We start from the raw sequence: 22566 nt of genomic DNA, 5'->3' as shown, positions 1-22566 counted from the left end.
TAAATTTTAATTTCCAACACACGTGGCAAACAGAAACTCAGAGACCATGTATTTACTTTCAAATACTACTTTGTATAGCACAAAGTGTCACACTGACAAATGCAGCCTTCTATTATAATACATACTTCTAAGCAAAATGTGTCATATTTACGTCTATTCTTATAAGCACCGGAGTTTTACACTCTTCACATTTTTCAATGTCGTTTACAGGGTTAAGATTTAAGTATGGAAAAAAGTGTATACAACGTTTTTTGTAGGAAATTTTCCGTACTTTCTGATGCGCCTAATTAGCAAACCCTAAGAGATTGCTTTCACATGTTCTTTGACATTTTTTATTATCATTTTGAGAATATCTAGAACAAACTCCACCCAAAAAAATAATTGTTTTGCTATATATACATGCATTGATACTTACCTCACTGTTTTTGGAGTGTGCATGTATATATATGCACATGCAAATATGTGAATATAAATAATAATATACAGCTAAAATAACTTTATCAATATGTGACTAAGTCATTCTGAAAAAATGTTTTTTATTTATTTCCTTCGATTTGCCCAAACTTTTTGTCCGACATATAACTTTTTGCGTTACAAAATATAATTTTTACATAAACAAATCAAAATTAGCTTGCTATTTATCACCAACATTTTTGTCTATATCTTACATGTTTAGAATGTCCGACTAGGAAAATTTCCCATTAATTTTGTCCGACAGAACTTCCAATTGCTTTTTTAACCTTTCATTAAACTCTCATGCAAAAATCAGACTGCTATTCATCACCAACATAATTCCTGTGATGTGACATGTTCTACGTGTCGGACTCGTTAAAATGCCCAACCTTTTTGTCGGACAAACATTTTTTCATATATTATATAACGTTGGCTATTGAATAAACTTAAAAACAACTTGCTATTTTTCACCATCATAAACTTGTCAGGACGACACGTTTATCATGGTCCACCGTTAAAACTTCCCCTGTTCCAGTATTCCCATGCATCAATGTTTGTCCGACTAGACACCGTTAATCTATTAACAAATTTTCAGCTTGCTATTAATCAACTTTTTTTTCTTACGCGGGATCCAGGTCTATATAGAAAACAAACGTTTTCAGTGTTTTATTGTTAAATCAATTAAAAGCTCTGTCCGACAAAATACATGGAACGTTTTTGTAGTCTGACGTTCCAAATTTTTAACCTGTTCCACAATTAAAACTCCCCATGTCCCAGTGTTCCCATACATCAAAGTTTGTCCGACTAGACACCGTTAAGCTATTAACAAATGTTCAGCTTGCTATTAATCAAATTTTTTTTGGTACGCGGGATCAAAGTCTATAACTGAAACCCATTACCGCTGTTGCGATAATGATAATTCGAGATAAGGAGATTCGAGAAATCAAAAATGACCCATTTTTAAGGTGTCCCGATTTTTTTTACCAGGAGATTATAATATAATACATCAACATTTCATTTTCTAGGAGTGGATTGTGCAAAGTTTGGTCAGTTCCTGACTGCGAATTAAAACAGACCTTAAAAGGCCACACCTGTAATGTGGGAGCTATTGTCTTTCATCCGAACGCCACTAGTGAAAGTGAAGAGAAAATCTGTAGTATGGCATCTTGTGCAGCCGATGGTTCTGTTAAGTTATGGGATTTTGCAAGGTAAGGATATGATCCTATTGTTTTTCAGAGTGTACTTAAGGCCATCGGTACATAATTCGCAAATATTTTACGGGTATCCCTACTTTTTCTGTCTTTACACGGCAAATTACGTGTAGTAAAATTCGCACTGGTATGATGTAAACATTACTAGAATGTCATTCTACTTGAAAATGTCATCATTAATTTAAAGAGATGGCTTTTGAACGTTCTTGGATAACTGTTATTTTTATAATTACAAATTATTAATTCAGTTAATAAATGTGATAATTTTTTCACTAACTATGTATTCAGTGATTGTAATAATTTATATGTATAACAAAAACTAATAATCGAGAAAAGAGGAAAAGTGTTTAAGTGATTTTTTAATAATATATTGTTACTACGGAACGCTTACAATTTATTATCCTGATGTATTCTCTGCTTAGATCTTCCACAAATAATACACAATAAATAACTTTTTATTAAGTTTACGTCTTAAATCAATTATTTATCAAATACACTATATATCAATATTATTTAATCAACAACTCAAAATATTCCCGATGCCATGTCAAATATTTAAAATTGTCACTGATTGTCACTGTCTGACTGACAGTATGCTGACAATATTCTATTCGACTGAGTGCGTTGTATGACAAAGATAGATTTGGAAATATTACCACGGATATTGTGTTCATTTTTTTCGAATCCCGAAAAAACCAATAAATATTTTTGAAAAATTTAAACGCAGAATGAAAGACTATGTTATTACCGAGGGCCGAAAGTCCCTTAGAATAAATAAAAAGTTTATTTTGAATGAGATATTTTAAATTAAATATCACACTAAATTTTCTCTTAGTTTTTCACCCCTATAACTTATTAAAATAAACATTATAGAAGTTCTCAGGGATTTTCGGCCCTCGCCAATAACGTAATCTTTCATTCTGCGTTTAAATTTTTCAAAAATACTTAGTAGTTTTCTCAGGATTCGAAAAAAATGAATCCTTATTTGAATAGCATTGCAGCCGAAAATACGTACCCATCCTCTTAATTATGTCTGATACATAAATAGTGACCTGACATCAAAAGCAAACGAAATACAAAAAGAAATAGTATCATCATCATTCTCTTAATCTCTAATTGGATTTCTCCATTAGTTTCTATCTTGGGTCAATTCAACATCAATCCCTGTACCAACATGTCTTGCTTAAGCGTCTCCCCAGGTCTTCTTTGGTCTTCCTCTCCTGCTTCTTCTAGAACCCGCAGTTCAGCAATTCTTTGTATTGGCTGATTAAAGTCTCGACGTTGAACATGACCAAACCATCTTAACCTATGCTCCCTCATTTTGGCATCAATTGGTATCACCCCTACACTTCCCCTAATATACTCATTCCTAATCTTATCCTTTTTTGTTACTCCACTCATCCATCTAAGCATTTTCATTTCTACTACATGCATTCGTGGTTACTTTTTCTGTTTAACTACCCAACATTCAGTTTCATACATCATAGCCGGACTTATGACTGTTTTATAGAATTTTCCCTTCAGCTTCATTGGAATTTTTCTGTTACACAACACACCAATCGGTTCCTTCCATTTCATCCATCCAACCCTAATTCTATGGCATGCACCTCCATCTATTTCCTCATTAGTCTGTAATACCGATCCTAGTTACTTAAAACTTTCACTATTTACAATCATTTCACCATCCAAAGATATCATTTTATTTGTAGTAACTCTAATGTTGTTCTGAAGCTATTTTCTTGTGGCATTTTTACAATTTTAACTATTTATAATGGGAAATAACGTGACCCGTCAAAATAGCCCGGTCAAAACAGCCCCGTCAAAAAAGCCCCGTCAAAATAGCCTCAACACAAAATAGCCTCGACAAAATAGCCCGCACACAAAATAGCCCCGACAAAATAGCCCGCACACAAAATAGCCCCGGTCAAAACAGCCTCGGCTAAAATAGCCCCGGCTAAAACAGCCTCTTATAAACAATTACATAATTATTTATACAAGGTGTCCAAAAACTTTTTTTTAATTTAAATTATTTGACAAAAAGGAAGAATGTATTTAATTTATTTAATTTAAAATGCATTTTACTGTTGCCCGAAAACAGAAAAAAATGTTTATATCATAAATTAACATTGATTTTTGCTTAACTTTATTGTTCAAACTTCCAAGAGGCAGGAAAGACAGGACTCGAGTTCTCTGAAAAGACAATTTTTATTTAATGTGGTTAAGATAAACATGTGAATAGAGGATAATTACCATTTCCGAAAAAATGTATTTTTAAGGAATTATTTTATGATGAATTCTGAAGGGAGCTTTTTTTTCGGGGCTATTTTGTCGGGGCTATTTTGTCGGGGCTATTTTGTCGGCGGGCTATTATTCCGCGGCGATTTTGTCTGCAGGCTATTTTGTCGGAGCTATTTTGTGTGCGGGATATTATGTCGGGGCTATTTTGTCGGAGCTTTTTTGACGGGGCTATTTTGACGGGGTACCGGGAAATAAGCCACAATATTATTAAAAAATGATTTTTATTAACGTAAATGTTGTTGCTTAATAAAAAAATTCTTCTAATAATTTATTTAATTTGACTCATTTATATCGGCAATTCAGATACAATTCAGTATCTGAATTGCCGATATAAATGAGTCAAATTAAATAAATTATTAGAAGAATTTTTTTACTAAGCAACAACATTTTGTTTATGTTAGTAGTATTTTGTATTTTGACAACGGCACCCGATTTGGGCGTCGAAACGTTAATAAAAATCATTTTTTAATAATATTGTGGCTTATTTCCCATTATAAATAGTTAAAATTGTAGTAACTCTATCTTTAAATGAACATGCCAAATACTCTGTATTTGTCCTACTAAGTTTTAAACCTTTTTTCTCCAGTGCTTGTCTCCATTGTTCCTTCCAGTTTTTGTTTTAAGTCACCTTTAGTATTTCCCACCAACACCACATCATCAGCATACACTAAGCACCAAGGAATGTTACCCTGTAAGTAGTTTCGCTCTTATCTGATCCAAAACTAATGAGAATAAATAAGGACTAAGCACCGAGCCTTGGTGCAATTCTACTTTCACATGAAACTTATCAGTCTCTCCCACACCTGTCCTAACACTAGTTGTTACTCCCTCATACATATCTCTCACAATCTTTACATATTCACTCCTTTTGAGTGAATTCACAATCTTTACATATTTACTACTTTCTTATTGAGTGCCCACCACAGAGTCTCTTGGGGAACTCTATCATATACTTTCTCAGGATCAATGAATACGGTATGAGAATTTGTTTCTTTATTCCTGTATTTTTCCATCAACTGCCTTATAATGAAGACTACAGAACAAAATAAAAAAAAAACAGATAGAAATACTGTATAGTATAAAGTATATAATAGAAATAGCAAAAGAAGAAAAAAGTAAAGGAAAACACATAAAAACAGGCCATAAGAAATTGATTGTGAATGGAAAAGAATGGACATGGGAAGGACGAAAAGAGCAATTAACAGAAAATACCAGAGAAAAATATAAACAAAACTAATAGAAGAAAAGCAACTGAGGAAATATGGTATCGAAACGGCAAGGAAACGTAATACGGCTCTGGAAAATGGAAAAATAAGCACAAAAGGCAACAATTTTTCAAGATTCCTTAAAAATGATTAACATGGAACCTTCAAGTTTCAATAAAAGTTGGCGTCGATGTTGTGTATAAAATTTGTAAAAAAAACGTGTAAAAATAAATAATGAACACATATTACCTACTTGTTTCAAACGCATGTGCGCTAAGCGTTTGACATTAACAACCCCCTCGAAGCTAGTTCAGCTGAAATCCACGAGAGGTCGTCATTATGACTTAACATCGCGAATACAATTTGCGGATATTTCAGTAAAGTAATAAGACCTGACTCAAATTTCATCAAAGGCATTATAATTTTCGTACTCCGTTTTCAGTGAAGAACCTATTGCAGACATAGAAGGCCACATGCCCCATAGGGTTTCAAGAATAGGATTTCATCCTTCGGGGAGGTTTCTGGGAACATGTTGTTTCGACAATTCGTGGAGGTTATGGGATCTACACCAATGCACCGAGGTCTTGCATCAAGAGGGGCATGTCAAACCAGTTTATTGTATATCATTTCAAGTTGATGGCTCTGTATGTGCTACTGGGTAAGATATTTTTTAATATAATTATACAAACAAACCTTCATAACCAAACTTGAGTTAGTACTTTTTATACAGGGTGATTGATTAGTGAGGTAAAGCTCAATAGATACGCTATAGTAATAGGTAGCAATAAAAGTTAATAACAAAAATTGTAGACAACTTTGAGATTCATATTACAAAATTAGTTACAGGGTGTTCGATAACCTAGTGGCAGACCAAACTTATGTTTTTTTAAATTGAACACCCTGTATTTTATTTTATATTCGAAATTTTCTTAACTGTCCCATCACAAAAATATAAAGGTTTCTTATGTTATACATACAGGGTATGTACCGGGTGTCCCAATAAGAATGGCTCTCGGCCATATCTCAGGAACCGTTTATAGTAGAGCTTTGAAATAAAAAATTTTATAACAAAAGTTGCCTCAGGAAAAGCCTGGAAATTATTTTCATAATTGTGGGTCCACCGCTAGAGGGCGTAATTGAATATCAAAAATAAAAAAATCTAAATTTTACAAAATTTTCCTAATGAAGGGGCACTGGAAATCCAATTATTGTATTCTTCATCAAATTCTGCGCATATTTGATTTAACAAGTTTAACTCTACCTTTGCAAATAAGAGGTGGGGGTGAGTGGGAACCTTGTTATGAAAAAATGGCTGTAAGTCCGGTTCTGCTAAATCAAATTTTGAAAACTGGGTCTTGTTGAAGACAGATCTTTTTCTTCAATGTAAGCGTGATAATTTTGAACCATCCTAATAAGTAATAAGCCAGCTGGGAGGCGTTATTTAATTTTTTTCAGAAATCTAGTTTTCTTTGGAAAATATTAAATACAAGTATGCATTTTTAATCATACTTTATAAAATAAGATTAAATTAGCAATAGAATAGCGAAAACCGCATGTCGATACCTTTTTTCTATCTCAAGATATCTCGAGAAACGTGTAAATTTTTTTACATAACTGTTACTATCACCGGTAAACTAAGTTAATGAAAAGTAGTGTGCTGTGGAAAAAAACAAAATAACATTTTCCAGATGTCAACGTATAAAAATATAATTAATTAAAACAACAATATAAAGAGAAACAATACTATTAAAATTAAATATAACACAGAACAAAAAGAACTACTTAGTGACGACCTAAATATTCAAATTGTTGCCCATCATACACTACTCTAGAAAACATTATCCAGAGAATACTAAACGCCATTCAAAGCATATCGAGAGCAGAAATTGAGACTGCTGTTCAATCTACTCTTGAAAGAGTAAATGTTTGCAACGAAAATGATGGGCAAAAATTTGAACGTTTATGTCGTCACTAAATAGTTGTTTTTATTTCTTTGTAATAGGGCTTTTCAACGCTTCTCATTTGTTTCGAGCCTCTGTCATATGCCGAATAATCCGTGTATAATATTAATATACGAGATATGAACGAGGCTCGAAACAAATGAGAAGCGTTGAAAAGACCTAATATACGTTGACAGCTGGAAAATGTTTCTTTGTTGTTTCCATAGCACACTACTTTTAATGAATTTCGTTTACCGGTGACAGTAACAGTTATGTTTTTAAATTTACACGTTTTGTAAGATATCTCGAGATAGAAGAAAGGTATTAACATGCGGTTTTCGCTATTCTGTTACTAATTTTGTCTAATTTTGTAATATGGTATTCAAAATGCATGTTTGTATTTAATATTTTCCAAGGAACACTAGATTTCTGAAAAAAATTAAATAACGCCTTCTAGCTGGCATATTACTCAGTAAGTTGGTTCGAAATCATAACTTTTACATTGACGAAAAAGATCTGTCTTCAACAAGACCAAGTTTGCAAAATTTGATTAAGCAGAACCGGACTCACAGCCAGTTTTTCATAACAAGGTTCCCACTAACCCCCATCTTTTATTTCCAAAGGTAGACCTAAACTTGTCAAATCAAATATGCGTAGAATTTTATGAAGAATACGACGATCGGATTTCCAGTGCCCCTTCATTAGGAAAATTTTGTAAAATTTAGATTTTTTAATTTTTGATATTCAATTACGCCCTCTAGCGGTGGTCCCACAATTATGAAAATAATTTCCAGGCTTTTCCTGAGGCAACTTTTGTTATAAAATTTTTTATTTCAAAGCTCTACTATAAACGGTTCCTGAGATATGGCCGAGAGCCATTCTTATTGGGACACCCGGTACAAAGTTATAACCAGTTTTATATGAAAATCGTAACAAGTTCAACATCCTATATAATTAAAAATATGCGCAACAGAAATGATTTATTGGTGCCATATTTTTTTGTTGATTGTGAACATTTTTAAGAATGGTTGATATTGCTAATTTTCTTTATATTGAATACAGGGTGAGTCAAAATGCAAGTACATTATTTTCTCAGTAACTTTAAATGGAACACCCTGTATTTTATATCACTATCGAAAAGTACCATTACCGTACTTTAATTTTTATATAACATTCCATATGTCTAAATTTATTAGTTTTCGAGATATTTTCATTTTTCAGAGCAAATTATTAATTAGGGGTCTAAATCTTTCCAAATTTTAAGTAAGCCATGACTGAATTGTCTAAAACTGACAATTTACGATTACTGATTATCAATCCGGTAATCAATGTAACAATGTAGCAAATAAAGAAAGAAAAATAATTTATTAGTTATAAATTTTACAAAAAAAAAAACACAAACACAGAATACAACATTTTGTGAAAACAATTAAAAACTACTTTTGTATGTAAATGTAACAATTAAAAACTACTTTTGTATGTAAATGTAACAATTAGTGATGTAACGAATATTTGTATTCGCATTCGCATTCGCGAATATCAGCATCTTTTTGCATATTCGCATTCGCGTTCGCATTCGCAAAATTTGTGCGAATGTTTTGCGAATATGAATATCAGAGAAAAAATAATTTGAAAATAACGTGAGATTAATAAAATCAAAATCTATTCTCTTTCTCATCTTTTTTTTATTAAAAAATGGTAACTTAACCTCGTATAATCAGATTATCAGGCTTCACGTTGTTTTATTATTTGGTATAATGTAATAAAGCTTAAGATTCAGATTGATTTACACTAAATATCAATTAACTTCTCATTATAAATTTAGAAAACATTTCAAAAATAGAAACAAATTAAAAAAACTGAACATTCGCATTCGCATCCGCATTCGCGAATGTCGTTATTAGATATTCGCATTCGCATTCGTATTCGCGAATGTTCAAAAAACGACATTCGTTACATCACTAGTAACAATGTAAAAAATAAAGAACGAAAAATAGTTTATCAGTAAAAAATTTTACAAAAAAAACATGAACACAAAATAAAATATTTTTTAAAAAATTGAAAGCTATTTTTAATAAAATATTTGAAATATTTAATTACATAAGGTGTTCAAAATGACCTCATAGACATTTATGCATGCCTAAAAACGGTCATTAAATGAGCTACTTACACTACGAAGCATTTGTAAATTAACACTTGGAAATACACTTTGAATTCTATTTTTCATCTCATCCCTTGTTGTTGGAGGCATTTTATAACCTTCATTCTTAACGTAACCCCAAAAAATCAGTCCAGTTTATTAAATTCTGGTGATCTGGGTGACCACGCTACAGGTACATTGAAAAATGAAAATATCTCGAAAACTAATAAATTTAGACATAGGGAATGTTGTATACAATTTAAAGTACGGTAATGGTACTGTTCAATAGTGATATAAAATACACGGTGTTGCATTTCAAATTACGGAGAAAATAATGTACTTGCGTTTGGACTCACCCTGTATTCGATATAAAGAAAATTAGTAATATAAATAATTTTTAAAAAGTTTTGACAATAAATAAAAAAATATGGCATCAATAAACCATTGCTGTTGTGCTTATCCACAGAGAACGGCAGTTCTCACCAGTGGCGCACAACACCCCTACATGCGACACTATATATACACGAAATTTTCGATTTTCTAAACCTGACTGAATTTAAACTTGGGCCAAACCCCATCTTAAAGTTTAGGAAAAGACTCGTCCATTCATATGTCAACCATCAATTTTGGTCCAAGGGTGTGGATTTTACGGCCCTTCCCATTTAATGCCTGTTTTTCGTTCTCGTCTCCAAAACTCCCAAAAATTTCAAAAATTTAAGCCCGACCTTTGCGGCTTCTGATAGCACAGATAATTACCTTTCCAACGCATGTTAAATTTTGAAAATCGGTTATACCATTCAAAAGTTATCGAGCTCAGAAATATGACTCAATTTTTATTTAAAAAATGGAAAATGTTTGTGGATATGTATGTATGTATGTATGTGTGTGGAAAAGTTACACCGATCTGAATAATTTTTTCTGTGTTTCAAGAATGTGTGAGGGCCGATTCAGAACCGGTCTAATTTTTGACTTCTGACTACCCTTAAGCCAGCTAGAGGGCTAGGTAGATACAAAATAGCATATTTTTTGGGCGTATATATCTTAGGTTTAACAAAAGACAGGAAAACCGCAAATACACCAAATCAATAGGGTTGAGTTAAGCTTTTAAATGGCGCATAAGCGATCAAGCTGAGACATACACACTGCTCACCATAGCCAAAAAACTGAAAAATTAAACTTTGAAAATTTTGGTTTTTCGACAATTACTCAAAATTTCAACCTACGAATTGCGCCAATAACTGAGCGTTTGTAGAAGGACTCAGGACGCGTCTAACGGTGTATACCTCATATCTGGGAAAATTCGAATTTTTAAGTTATAGGCTTCATAAGTATGATCAAATCTATTTCTTATGGGAAAAACGGGTTTTCAAGCTCAATAATTCCTGTAATACGTTCAGTTATCACACTCGATCTTGGATGCATCAGATACTACTTGTCAATACGTTTCAAATTCATGTTTGGTGATCAACATCAGGTAAGCCGTTCAGAAGTTATAGAGCTCCAAATGTATAATTAGTCCAGGAACTGTAATTTTTCACTTAGCAATTTTTACAGAATGGATAGATTTGTTTGAAAATTTGACAATAAGTAGTGGATAGTCCAAGGATCAAAATCTATATGATGCAGAAATACGCTTTTACCATGGGGTGTGACAACCAACCTCATCTCGAGGGTGGAAATTTTTTATTATATTTTGACCGCAAATGCTGGTAAAAATATTAATTATAAGCAAAAAATGTTCATTATAAATTTTTTTCATAAAATTAATAGTTTTCGATTTAGTGGTTATCGAAGCTGTTAGTTTTATATCGAATAAATTACCAGAGACCGGCAGTTCCCGCCAGTGGCTCAGAAATACACCCCCCTACACGCGACACTATTATTTGCACGAAATTTTCAATTTTCTAAATCTTACTGAATTGAAAATTGTGCCAACTCCCATCTTCAAGTTAAGAAAAAGACTCACCCATTCATATGTCAACCATCCATTTTATTCCAAGGGTGTCGATTTTACGGCCCTTCCTATTTAGGGTCTGTTTTTCGTTCTGGTCCCCAAAACTCCCAAAAACTTCGAAAGTTTAAGTCCGACCTTTGCGGCTTCTAACAATACTGATCATTACCTTTCCAACTCATGTCTAATTTTGAACATTACCAGAGAACGGCAGTTCTCGCCAGTGGCGCACACCCACACCCCCCTACACGCGACACTATATTATACACGAAATTTTCGATTTTCTAAATCTGACTGAATTGAAAATTGGGCCAACTCCCATCTTAAAGTTCAGAAAAAGACTCACCGATTTATATGTCAATCATCGATTTTGGTCCAAGGGTGTAGATTTTACGGCCCTTCCTATTTAGGGTCTGTTTTTCGTTCTCGTCCCCAAAATTCCCAAAAATTTTAAAAATTAAGTCCAACCTTTGCGGCTTCTAATAGAACTGATCATTACCTTTCCAACGCATGTCTAATTTTGAAAATCGGTTATACCATTCAAAATATTTTTTCTCTGTGTTTGAAGAGGGGGTCAGGGCCGATTTAGAACCGGTGTAGTTTGTGACTTTTGACCACCCATAAGCCAGCTATACGCTCTGAGCTTCGCTGGTGTCGCTCCTAGCGGACTACTAATTCAACTTTCACCGGTAATTTTTAAATTTATTATTTAATTGTTATCGCTTAATATTTACAACGCAAAAAAGTAATTAAATTGTAATCGATTTTTTTAAGATTTTGCTAATCATTTTGACGTTCTATTGATAAAATATGAATTTCTTACTTCGGATACTTTCACAATTATCGTGTAGATGGCACTAAGATTAATATATTAAGATCATATTACATATTACGGAACATTAAAAAAACTTAAATTCAGTATTTACAACGTAAGTATATTTAAGGTAAAAATATATACCACAACTTTGACCAACTAACATTTTTTATAATTAATGTTTTTAATTTTAATTTTAAATTAATCACTTTGACATTTATGTCAAATTTCCGGTAAACGTTTACAGACTTACCACTACTGGCGCTCGCGAATTTGTAAATATCCCCTCTACGTACGAGCTCACAGCGTATAGGACTTGGTAGGTACAAAACAGCATATTTTTTTGGGGTATATATCTTCGGTTCAAGAAGAGACAGGAAAACCGCAAATACACCAAATCCATAGAGTTGAGTTAAGCTTTTAAATGATGTCTAAGCTGTCAGGATCAGACATACGCACGGCTCAGTATCGCCGAAAAACTGAAAAACTAAACTTTGAAAATTTTGGTTTTTCGACAATTACTCAACATTTCAACCTACGAATTGCGCCAATAACTTAGCGTTTGTAGAAGGACTCAAGACGAATCTAACGGTGTATACTTTATATCCGGGAAAGTTCGAATTTTTAGGTTATAGGCTTCATAAGTATGATAAAATCTATTTCCTGTGGGAAAAACGGTTTCTTAAGATCAATAATTCCTGTAATAGCTTCAGTTATCATACTTGACCTTAGATCCATCAGATACTACTGGTCAATACGTTTCAAACTCATGTTTACTGATCAAAATCGGTTAAGCCGTTTAGAAGTTATTAAGCTATAAAAGTATAATCCAATTAACGATTATTCCCGAAATGGTTTATGTAGTTGTAGTGGTTACGACGCTAAATTTGATCTGGCAACGGGCAATCCGATTTCATTTACCGGCCATCTCAATATTTTTGTTTCAATCTATTTCGAATAGAAAAAAAATCTAGTGTACATTCGATATATACTAGATTATTTGGGATATAATGCAACAAAGGTAACCATTTATAAAGCTTGATGTGTAATAGGTAGTGTGACCAACTCCAATTCAGTCGAACTCGGGACAAAGCTGAAAAAAATACTTAAAATCCGGGACTTTTCAATGAAAATCGGGCCATGTTTTTCAAATATAGAACTTTAATATCATCATTTTATTGATAATTTAACATTTTTATGTTGACAATGATATTTTTGTTGGGATTAAGCAACAATTGATTGTAATTATAACTACATTTTTCTTAGTTTTTGACGTTTCGACTCCCAATCCGGAAATCGTTCTTAAAAAAGGAAATTTTTTATGTTGTACTAGTATTACAAAGAGCACTGAACGCTAGAATGCTGGAAAAAAGACCGGTTGGAAAGCCAAGAAAGGGCTGGGAAGACACAGTAAACAGCGACGCACAAGCACTTTTAGGAGTCCGTGTATGGAGAAGAGCAGCCACATACAAACAACAAGGGTGGAGGCAAAAAATAAAGGAGGCCAAGGCTCAATTTGGGCTGTAGCGTCGTAGAAGAAAAAAAATTAGTACATATTACATTCTAGACATTGTCGACTTTTTTGCGTCCCACCAATTCAATTTAATGTGAATTCTTAAAAGAATAACGTATTCAAAATTTCAAAATAAAATTTTACCAAAACGTTGAAAATTCGGATGGCCCAGAAGCCTTGTCCGGGACAGCGGGACACGACTTCGTAATTCAACACTAGTAATAGGGGAACATTGCATTCAACTTCATACATTTAATTTATAAATAACTTTGAAAAACTCCTGATACAAGAATAAAAAACCGCTAAACGCCGTAAAAATGAGTGGCGCATAAAATATTCCAGCTACAAAAGATCTGATATGAATATTACGTGGCGCGAAAATGGATTTTCATTTGATGCAAAACAAAATTCTAGTTTTATTTTAAAAGATTTTTCCATAATATTTGCTAAATTTGAAGTAAACGCGCCACAAAAGAGTTTTAAAATGAAAACTGTATCAAAGTTACTCTTTTGTGGCGCGTTTACTTCAAATTTAGCAAATATTATGGAAAAATCTTTTAAAATAAAACTAGAATTTTGTTTTGCATCAAATGAAAATCCATTTTCGCGCCACGTAATATTCATATCAGATCTTTTGTAGCTGGAATATTTTATGCGCCACTCATTTTTACGGCGTTTAGCGGTTTTTTATTCTTGTTTTTATTTATACATTGAGTTGAACTTGTTACGATTTTCATATAAAATTGGTTATAACTTTGTAAATACCCTGCCTAACATAATAATCCTTTATATTTTTGTGATGGGAAAGTTAAGAATATTTCGAATATAAAATAAAATACAGGGTGTTCCATTTAAAAAACATAAGTTTGGTCTGCCACCATGTTATCGAACACCCTGTAACATTCTAATTAATAATTTTGAAATGTGGAGCTCAAAGTTGGCTACAATTTTTGTTATTAACTTTTATTGCTATCTATTACTACGGCGGATCTATTGAGCCCCACTAATCAATCACCCTGTATGTAATCAATATCTCTGTTAATTGTATTTTTTTTATCAGTGGCATGGATGCTTTTGCTAGAGTCTGGGATCTTCGAACAGGACGATGTATAATGTTCATGGAAGGGCATCTAAAAGGCATTTTAGGCATAGATTTTTCTTCTAATGGGTACCACATCGCCACAGCTAGTGAAGACAATGCCTGCAAGATATGGGACCTTCGTAAACGTTCTATTCTTTACACTATACCTGCACACACGAATCTAATATCCGACGTCAAATTTCAGAAGTTTACCAGCAACTATTTAGTGACCGCTTCTTATGATAATACAGTGAAACTATGGACAAGTAAAACGTGGCAACCTTTGAAGACGTTGTCAGGTCACGATGGGAAAATTATGTCTGTAGATATTGCGCCTAATGATCAGTATATCGCCAGTAGTTCGTACGATAGAACTTTTAAACTTTGGACGCCGGAATTGACGCAGTAGTATTAGTTTATTTTAATAAAGATATTTTACAAAAGTTGTGTACTTTTCTTTTATTCTAAATATAACAAAAAGGTCATTCATTGGAAGACGCATGGTTTTAAAACAGCAGAGGGTGGAAAAGTAGTCAGGGATCTTCTTCTTCTTCTTCTTCTACGGCACTACAGCCCAAATTGAGCCTTGGCCTCCTTTATTTTTTGCCTCCACCCTTGCCTGTCTGTGGCTGCTCTTCTCCATACACGGACTCCTAAAAGGGCTTGTGCATCGCTGTTTACTGTGTCTTCCCAGCGCTTTCGTGGCTTCCCAACCGGTCTCTTTCCTTGCATTCTAGCATTCAGTGCTCGTTTTGGTAGCCTATCCTCTCCCATTCTTATCACATGTCCGGCCCATTGCAATCTTTGTAATCTAATGAAGTCTGACAGGGGCGTTTCCTTATAAAGTTGATAAAGCTCGTTGTTGTATCGACTTCTGAAGATTCCGTTTTCCCTCACAGGTCCTAGTATTCTCCTAAGTACTTTCCTTTCGAATGTGTCGAGTTTGTTTTTGGATGTTTCTTTCATCACCCAGACTTCACTGCCATAGCATGTTATTGGTCGAATTAAGGTTTTATAGATTCTCATCTTTGTATTTCGGTGGACACTTTTTGACTGAAATATATGGGAGAGGGCAAAATAAGCTCTGTTTGCCTGCGTTATTCTCTTCCTTATTTCTCCATCTTCTGATCCGTCGGCATATATTTCTGCTCCCAGGTATGTAAACTTTTCAACCGTTTCAATGTCATCTTCATGTATAATGTTTTCTGGGACTATATTTCTTCTCGTCTGAGTCATTATTTTTGTTTTTTCTGTGTTAATTTCCAGACCTAGCATTTTTGTTTGTGTTTTTAACTCTGCATATGTTTCCTGTGCTCCTGTTGATGTTCTACTCATAATATTAATATCATCAGCATAAGCGGCCAGTTGAACCGTTCGGTTGGTCAGTAGATTTCCTCGTCCAGTTTGCATTTGCCTAACCGCATACTCCAGTGCCAGGTTAAACAATGTTGGGGCCAGCCCATCTCCCTGTTTTAGTCCCTGCGAAAAGTCAGGGATCTAGAACACTTAAATGGCTTCGTTTATTCTAAAAAAAGACTGGGCGGGTACTGCCCCATACGCCCTCGGGTACCTTCCTTGGTACTGAATCAACATGTGATTACGCCTGAGAAACATTTTTGCAGCCTACTCCTCCTAGTCGGGATCCGAATAGGAGGTCAAAATGTACCCATCCGCTTGCCGGATGAAACATTTTTTTTATTAAATTTCATACATAGACAAACACGACCAGAATGGGTTGCCTATCAAAATCGTGTTATAGCTATCCTATCCTTAAGGGGGGGCCGTAGGGGTTGAAATCAATATTTCAAGCACATTTTTTTGAAAGTATGGTAGAATTATTTTATTTTTAAATTAAATAAGCATATTCAGTACAATTCATAGATTACTCAAGAAAAAATTCAAGGAAAAATACTGAAAAAAACTGGCAAATTTTTAAAAGACACCTCAAAATATAATAAATTTGGCGGTGGACATCAGAACGCATCATTGGATCATGGTAAACAAAAAATTCAAAAAGATTTTATTAGCTTATGAGTTTCTCGAGTTAATGCTGTCGAGTTTTTTTAGTTTTATCTAATTTTGACTTTTTGATATCACTCAGAAGTCAAAACAACGATTTGTTTTGCAAAAAGGGTGAAAATTAACATATTTATTATTGGTAAACAAAAAATAAGCATACAACAAAAAAATCTTGACAGCGTTACCTCAAGGAATGTCTAAAGAAAATATATACAAAATTCCAGGTGGGTCGGACAAGTAGTTTTTGAGTTACAATGTCTACAGCCTTTGAAAAAGGCAGTTTTGAGAAAAACGCGTTTAAAGTATTATCAATTTTTATTTTCAATTTCTTTTTTATCTTTAAAATCGTAAAATGATGCACACCGGAATATCTTTTCGAATCGCGGAGTAATTTACTAAAGAAAATGAGAACAGCTGTTGACCGTTGTTCACTACGTTTAAGCGTGCTGGCGCGGACCTGCTGCAAATCGAGTCGAAGGTAGGGCTATTCAACACTATCTCCCTACCTTCGACTCGGTTTGCAGCAAGTTCGTGCCAGCGCGCGTGAGCGTAGTGAGAAACGGTCAACGGCTGTTCTTATTTTCTTTTGTAAATTACTCTGCGATTTAAAAACATATTCCGGTGTGTATTACTTTACCATTTCACAGACAAAAAAAGAAATTGAAAATAAAAGTTGACAATCCTACTTTAAACGCGTTTTTCTCAAAACTGCTTTTTTTCAGGCTGTAGACATTGTAACTCAAAAACTACTTGACCAACTCACCTGGAATTTTGTATATATTTTCTTTAGACATTCCTTATGAGGTAACGCTGTCGAGATATTTTTTGTTTTATGCTTATTATTTGTTTAACAATAATAAATATGTTGATTTTTACCTTTTTTTGCAAAAAATTATTTGTTTAGACTTCTGAGTGATATCAAAAAGTCAAAATTAGATAAAACTAAAAAAACTCGACAGCGTTACCTCGAGAACCTCATAAGCTAAAATAATCTTTTTGAATTTTTTGTTTACCATGATCCAATGATGAGTTCTGATGTTCACTGCAAAGTTCATTATATTTTGAGGTGTCTTTTAAAAATTTGCTGGCTTATTTTTCAGAATTTTTCCTTAAATTTTTTCTTAAGTAATCTATTAATTGTACTGAATATACCTATCTAATTTAAAAATGAAATAATTCTACCATACTTTCAGAAAAAATGTGTTTGGAATATTGATTTCAACCCCTTCGTCCCCCCTTAAGGATAGCTATGACACGATTTTGATAGGCAACCCATGATAGAAATATTTGTCTATGTATGAAATCTTTTTTTTATCTTTTATTAGGTGCAAATTTACAATCTACTCCAATTACAACACTGAGTATTTAGAAAATAGTAGCAAAGTCTTGAATCCTGGCATGCTTTGGGCACCATCCATCGATGGTTCTCCAATACACCTAATCAGTTCGGTCCTCTGGCTATGTCCTTTTTAGTCTTTTTCCCAAAAGTGGCGGCTGGTAGGGTTGTTGAATAGTTTGACTTTCATGGGCGAAATTTCTTTCTTGGGCTTTGTTTGCCTGTAGTTTAATAACATCTTCGATGAATGGTATCCCAAGGTCATTATGGATAGTTATATTGGAAACGTACCATGGTGCATTCGCTATCATGCGCAGCGTCTTTGATTGAAAATTTTGCAGTATTTTAGTGTTGCTCGGTTTGCTGCAGCCCCATAACTCTATACCATATCTCCATATCGGCTTTAGTATAATTTTGTATAATAATACTTTGTTTTCTAATGATAACTGGAATCTTTTACATAGCAGCCAATACATTTGTCTGACTTTAAATTTAGTTGAGCTTTCTTGGTTTTGATATGGTTCTTCCATGTCAGCTTTCGGTCCAAATGGAGTCCCAGGTACTTGACATCTGATTTTAAGGGGATATGAATGTTATTAATACGAACCTGTGGATAGTCGATCCTTCTTGTTGTGAACGTAATTTGTGAAGTCTTTTCACCGTTTACTTTAATCTTCCAATTTGTTAACCAAGTTTGAAGTGAATTTAAATAGTTTTGCAGTTTGTTAGCAGCTCCATCTGGGATATCTTCTGATGTAAGGATTCCTGTATCGTCGGCAAATGTGGCCATAGTAATGTCATCATCAGCAGGTATATCAGCAGTGTAAAGGAGATACAGGAAGGGACCGAGGACACTACCTTGAGGTACTCCGGATTGTATAGGATGATATTTGGAAAGTGAGGTATTTACTTTGATTTGGAAAAATCGCTCGCTCAGATATGATTTTAACATCAGGTATATTTCATTAGGCATATTCTTTTTCACTTTATACAACAGGCCTTTATGCCACACCTATTGCACCAATTTACAATCTTATGGCACTGCTGTATTGTTGAGTAGTTCTGTCTAAAGCCAAATTGATGGTCAGGTATTATGTTATTTATATTTATTCTTTCGAGAATTCGGACTAAGAGAAGTCTTTCGAAAATTTTTGACATTATTGGTAGAAGGCTTATAGGACGATAGAAGGAGGGTTCTGTAGGCGGTTTGCCCTGTTTCGCAATCATAATGATTTGTGCGTATTTCCATTGGATAGGAAAGTGACACAGTCTTATCATGCTGTTATATACAATAGTTAGCAGGACTATCGCTTTTCTAGGCAAATGCTTTAGTGCATCACCATTAATTAAGTCATAACCTGGAGCCTTATGAGGGTTTATTTTATTTATCGCCTTCCAGATCTCTGTTGGTGTACATGGTTTCAGTGGTAACGATAATTGACAAGGAGCGTCGAGAAATGTGTATACTTCTTCATCTTCAGCATTGACTTCTGTATGTTGACTAAATACCTGGGCGAGATGTTGTGCTAATGTGTTTGATTTTTCTTAATCAGTTTTTGCCCAGCTTAGATCCGATTTTCTAATTGGTGAAATAGATGCTATTGGTCTCTTGAATTTTTTGGTCGCTTGCCATAATGAATGGTCATGAGGTGTTAGGTTGGAGATGTAATATTTAAAAGCCTCATTACGGGCCTGGATTAAAGCTGTACGCAGTTGATGTGTTAACCGATTTAATTGTGTTTTATCCAGGGGATTCCTTGACCGCTGCCATTTGGCTCTAGCTCTTCTTTTTTCATTTACAATTTCTTTAATTTGTAAAGGAATGTTTTGATCATGGGTGGTAATTTTTTTATCATCTGGAGTTGACTTCCATGCAGCATCTTGTATTACGTCTGTTAAATGTTGCACTGCTTTTTCTATTTCATGGGGTTCTTTAATTCGACGTTTTAAGTTTATATTTGTGTTAATAGTAGCTTGAAATTGTTCCCAGTTGGTTCTTTTATTGCAGATTTTTACCACAGATTCCTTCCATATTACAGTTGTACTTAGTGTTATGATTATTGCAGTGTGATCTGAACTTAAATCGAAACTGGGTTCTATTTTGTAATGTATATTTGAGATACCTTTGATAACGGCAAAGTCGAGCAGGTCAGGAATCCTGTTTTGATCGGTCGGCCAATAAGTTGGCTGACCTGTCGAAAGGAAGTTTAAATTATTTCTCTGCGAGCACGCCAATAAATTTCGACCATTTGGTGTTATAAGCCTCGATCCCCGTACGGTGTGTTTAGCGTTCCAGTCTCCAGCTGCTATAAATCGGGGCCTAGTTCTTGAAAAAGGGCCTCGTATTCTTCAATTGATATGGAGTGTCTAGGAGGACAGTAAATTGCTGCAGTGGCAAGTGGCCATGTAAATGTTTCTATTTTTAGTATGGTTCCTTGTATTTTAGGTGTGGCGTAATTTTGTAGGAAATAGTGTTTAATCGTTGATTGAGGTATTGGACGGTATTAATATTAATATTTCAATCAACGGTTTAATAGAAGATTTAATAATAATTGCTGTTCCTGCGTGAGCAGTATTCCATCAGGATGATGAGTAAGGTACGTTGTGTATAAAGGGATTTTTACTACTGTTCTTTCGGTTGAGTGTGATTCTGAGATGAGAAGAACATCTAATTTATTTACTTTTAAAAATGCTGTGATTTCCTGTACATGGTTTGGTAGCCCGTTGGCGTTCCAGGCGGCTATTCTAATTGATGGAGCCATTAATTCGTTATTTTACTAATGACTGTTGTTTGATTTTGAATTCATTTAAGAAGCTTGTCATCATGTGTGTTAAATCTTCACCATTATTTGGTCTGTTGATGATTCCTGAGGTTACTTGAACATAATTGAATCCATTTTGCGCATATTGTTAAGTCATTTGATGCAGTGCTGGATTGGGATTTATGTATCCTTGTGTGTTTCTAGGTCTAGTTATGTCTTTATTTCTGTTCTTTGCTTTTAATAAGTCTCGATAAACAGTGCAGCCTTTATAGTTCGCTGGGTGGTTGCCCTTGCAAAGAGTACCTACATGTTGTAGGTGTGTCTTTCGGTTTTGTGCAACTATAAGGTTTAAAACAGTATGACTTAGAGTGCCCGTATGCCTGACATCGAGTGCATTGCACAATGGTGTTCTTGTGTTTCGTAGCTTGTATGAAATTTAATAAAAAAATGTTTCATCCGGCAAGCAGATGGGTACATTTCGACCTCCTATTCGGATCTTAGACTATATAGATGATCATTGCTACGTTGCAGCGGGGGATCTAGGAATTTTTATCAGGGGATTACATGTTTGGGGTTTTGCGAAACCAAATCATGTCGAATGAAGTCGATAACTTTGGTTTTAAACCTACTTACTCTATGGTCGAAACTTTATGGTTAAAATTACGAAGTTTTAATCCAATCAGGTAATTTAAAAACCACTTTTACTAGGGGCTAACGGCTGAAAATGTAGTGGTTTTAAACATTAAAGGACAGGGGAGAAAACATAGTTGAAAAAAACGAAGGTAATGCAGAATAAGAAAAAATTCTAACAACTTCTAATTTACATAAACCATGATATGAAAGTGACAGATGAATGAAAATGCTGGATCAAATACGGAAAAAGAGGAAAAACTCTAAAAGCGGGGATGGGTCAGCAATGGGGTTATATTATAATAGAGCGAAACATTTGGTAATGTAACTGAACAGTGAAAATTGAAAATTTCGATGTACCATTACAGTTACAGATATAATAATAACTGAATTATAGAATCAAGAGAAGGCAAGTATCACTCGTTTGATAATAATTTGTATTCCCCTAACAGTTCTGGATGACCTTCGTCATTCGATTTGGCATAGAACTGATCAGGTTTTGGATGTGCCTTTGGGGAAGAGTGATCTATTCCTCAATGGGAACCATTCGAAGCTTTTCACATGTTGGAGCAGGTACCTATACGACGTCTTACACCTCTTTTGAGAAGACTCCATATTTGGTCAATAGGATCATGGTCTGGACTTTGAGATGGCCAGTCTGTTTTTGGAATACGATTATCTTCAAGATACAGTGTTACAATACTTGCCGTGTGTGGTCTCACATTATCTTGCATTAGCAGTTACACACCATTGCCAATAAATCCAGCAAATGCCATCACATGATGTAGGATCTCCGTTATGTATCTGTATGCTGTTTATGGGCCCCATTTAATCAAGACGAGATCGGTGTGTTCCTAAAAATAATCCGTGCTCAAAACATTACTGAGCCTTTTGTAGACCTTATTTCGACTATCTTTACCTTCATTTGATATTCTACACTCATCCGTAAACAATAGTGTTTTCCAATCGTCTATTGTCCAATTGACGTGTTCACGCTGGAGAATCCCTTGCTAGATTGCAAGCTGTCAATCCCTGTCCTTTTAACCTTCGTTGAACAGTAGAAACGCTGAATAGTGCCCCTTGGGCTTGCTGAATATGCGTTTGGAACATTCTAGCAGTTTGCGTCCGGTTTCGCAATGCGACAATAATGAGAACGCAATCTATGCTGACTATTGTCTTACTTTTAGAAATCGTTGGAAAGTTTTCTCCACAG

The 22566-nt window shown here is 34.3% G+C and overlaps 1 protein-coding gene across 1 annotated transcript in view; it reads left to right on the top strand.

The window, feature by feature from the left end:
- LOC114325550 (U4/U6 small nuclear ribonucleoprotein Prp4) overlaps positions 1-15049 on the top strand; it is a 48757-nt gene extending 33708 nt beyond the window's left edge. The window contains exons 4-6 of the mRNA XM_050656186.1: positions 1479-1661; positions 5610-5825; positions 14586-15049. Of these exons, the coding sequence (XP_050512143.1) occupies positions 1479-1661; positions 5610-5825; positions 14586-15015 (829 nt within the window). The 3' untranslated portion in view covers positions 15016-15049. The remainder of the gene's footprint in view (positions 1-1478; positions 1662-5609; positions 5826-14585) is intronic.
- Positions 15050-22566: the final 7517 nt, after the last annotated feature.

Source organism: Diabrotica virgifera, chromosome 1 (genome assembly GCF_917563875.1).
Source record: "Diabrotica virgifera virgifera chromosome 1, PGI_DIABVI_V3a".
Classification (NCBI taxonomy): Eukaryota; Metazoa; Arthropoda; class Insecta; order Coleoptera; family Chrysomelidae; genus Diabrotica; species Diabrotica virgifera.
This window is presented reverse-complemented; position numbering and strand designations above follow the sequence as displayed.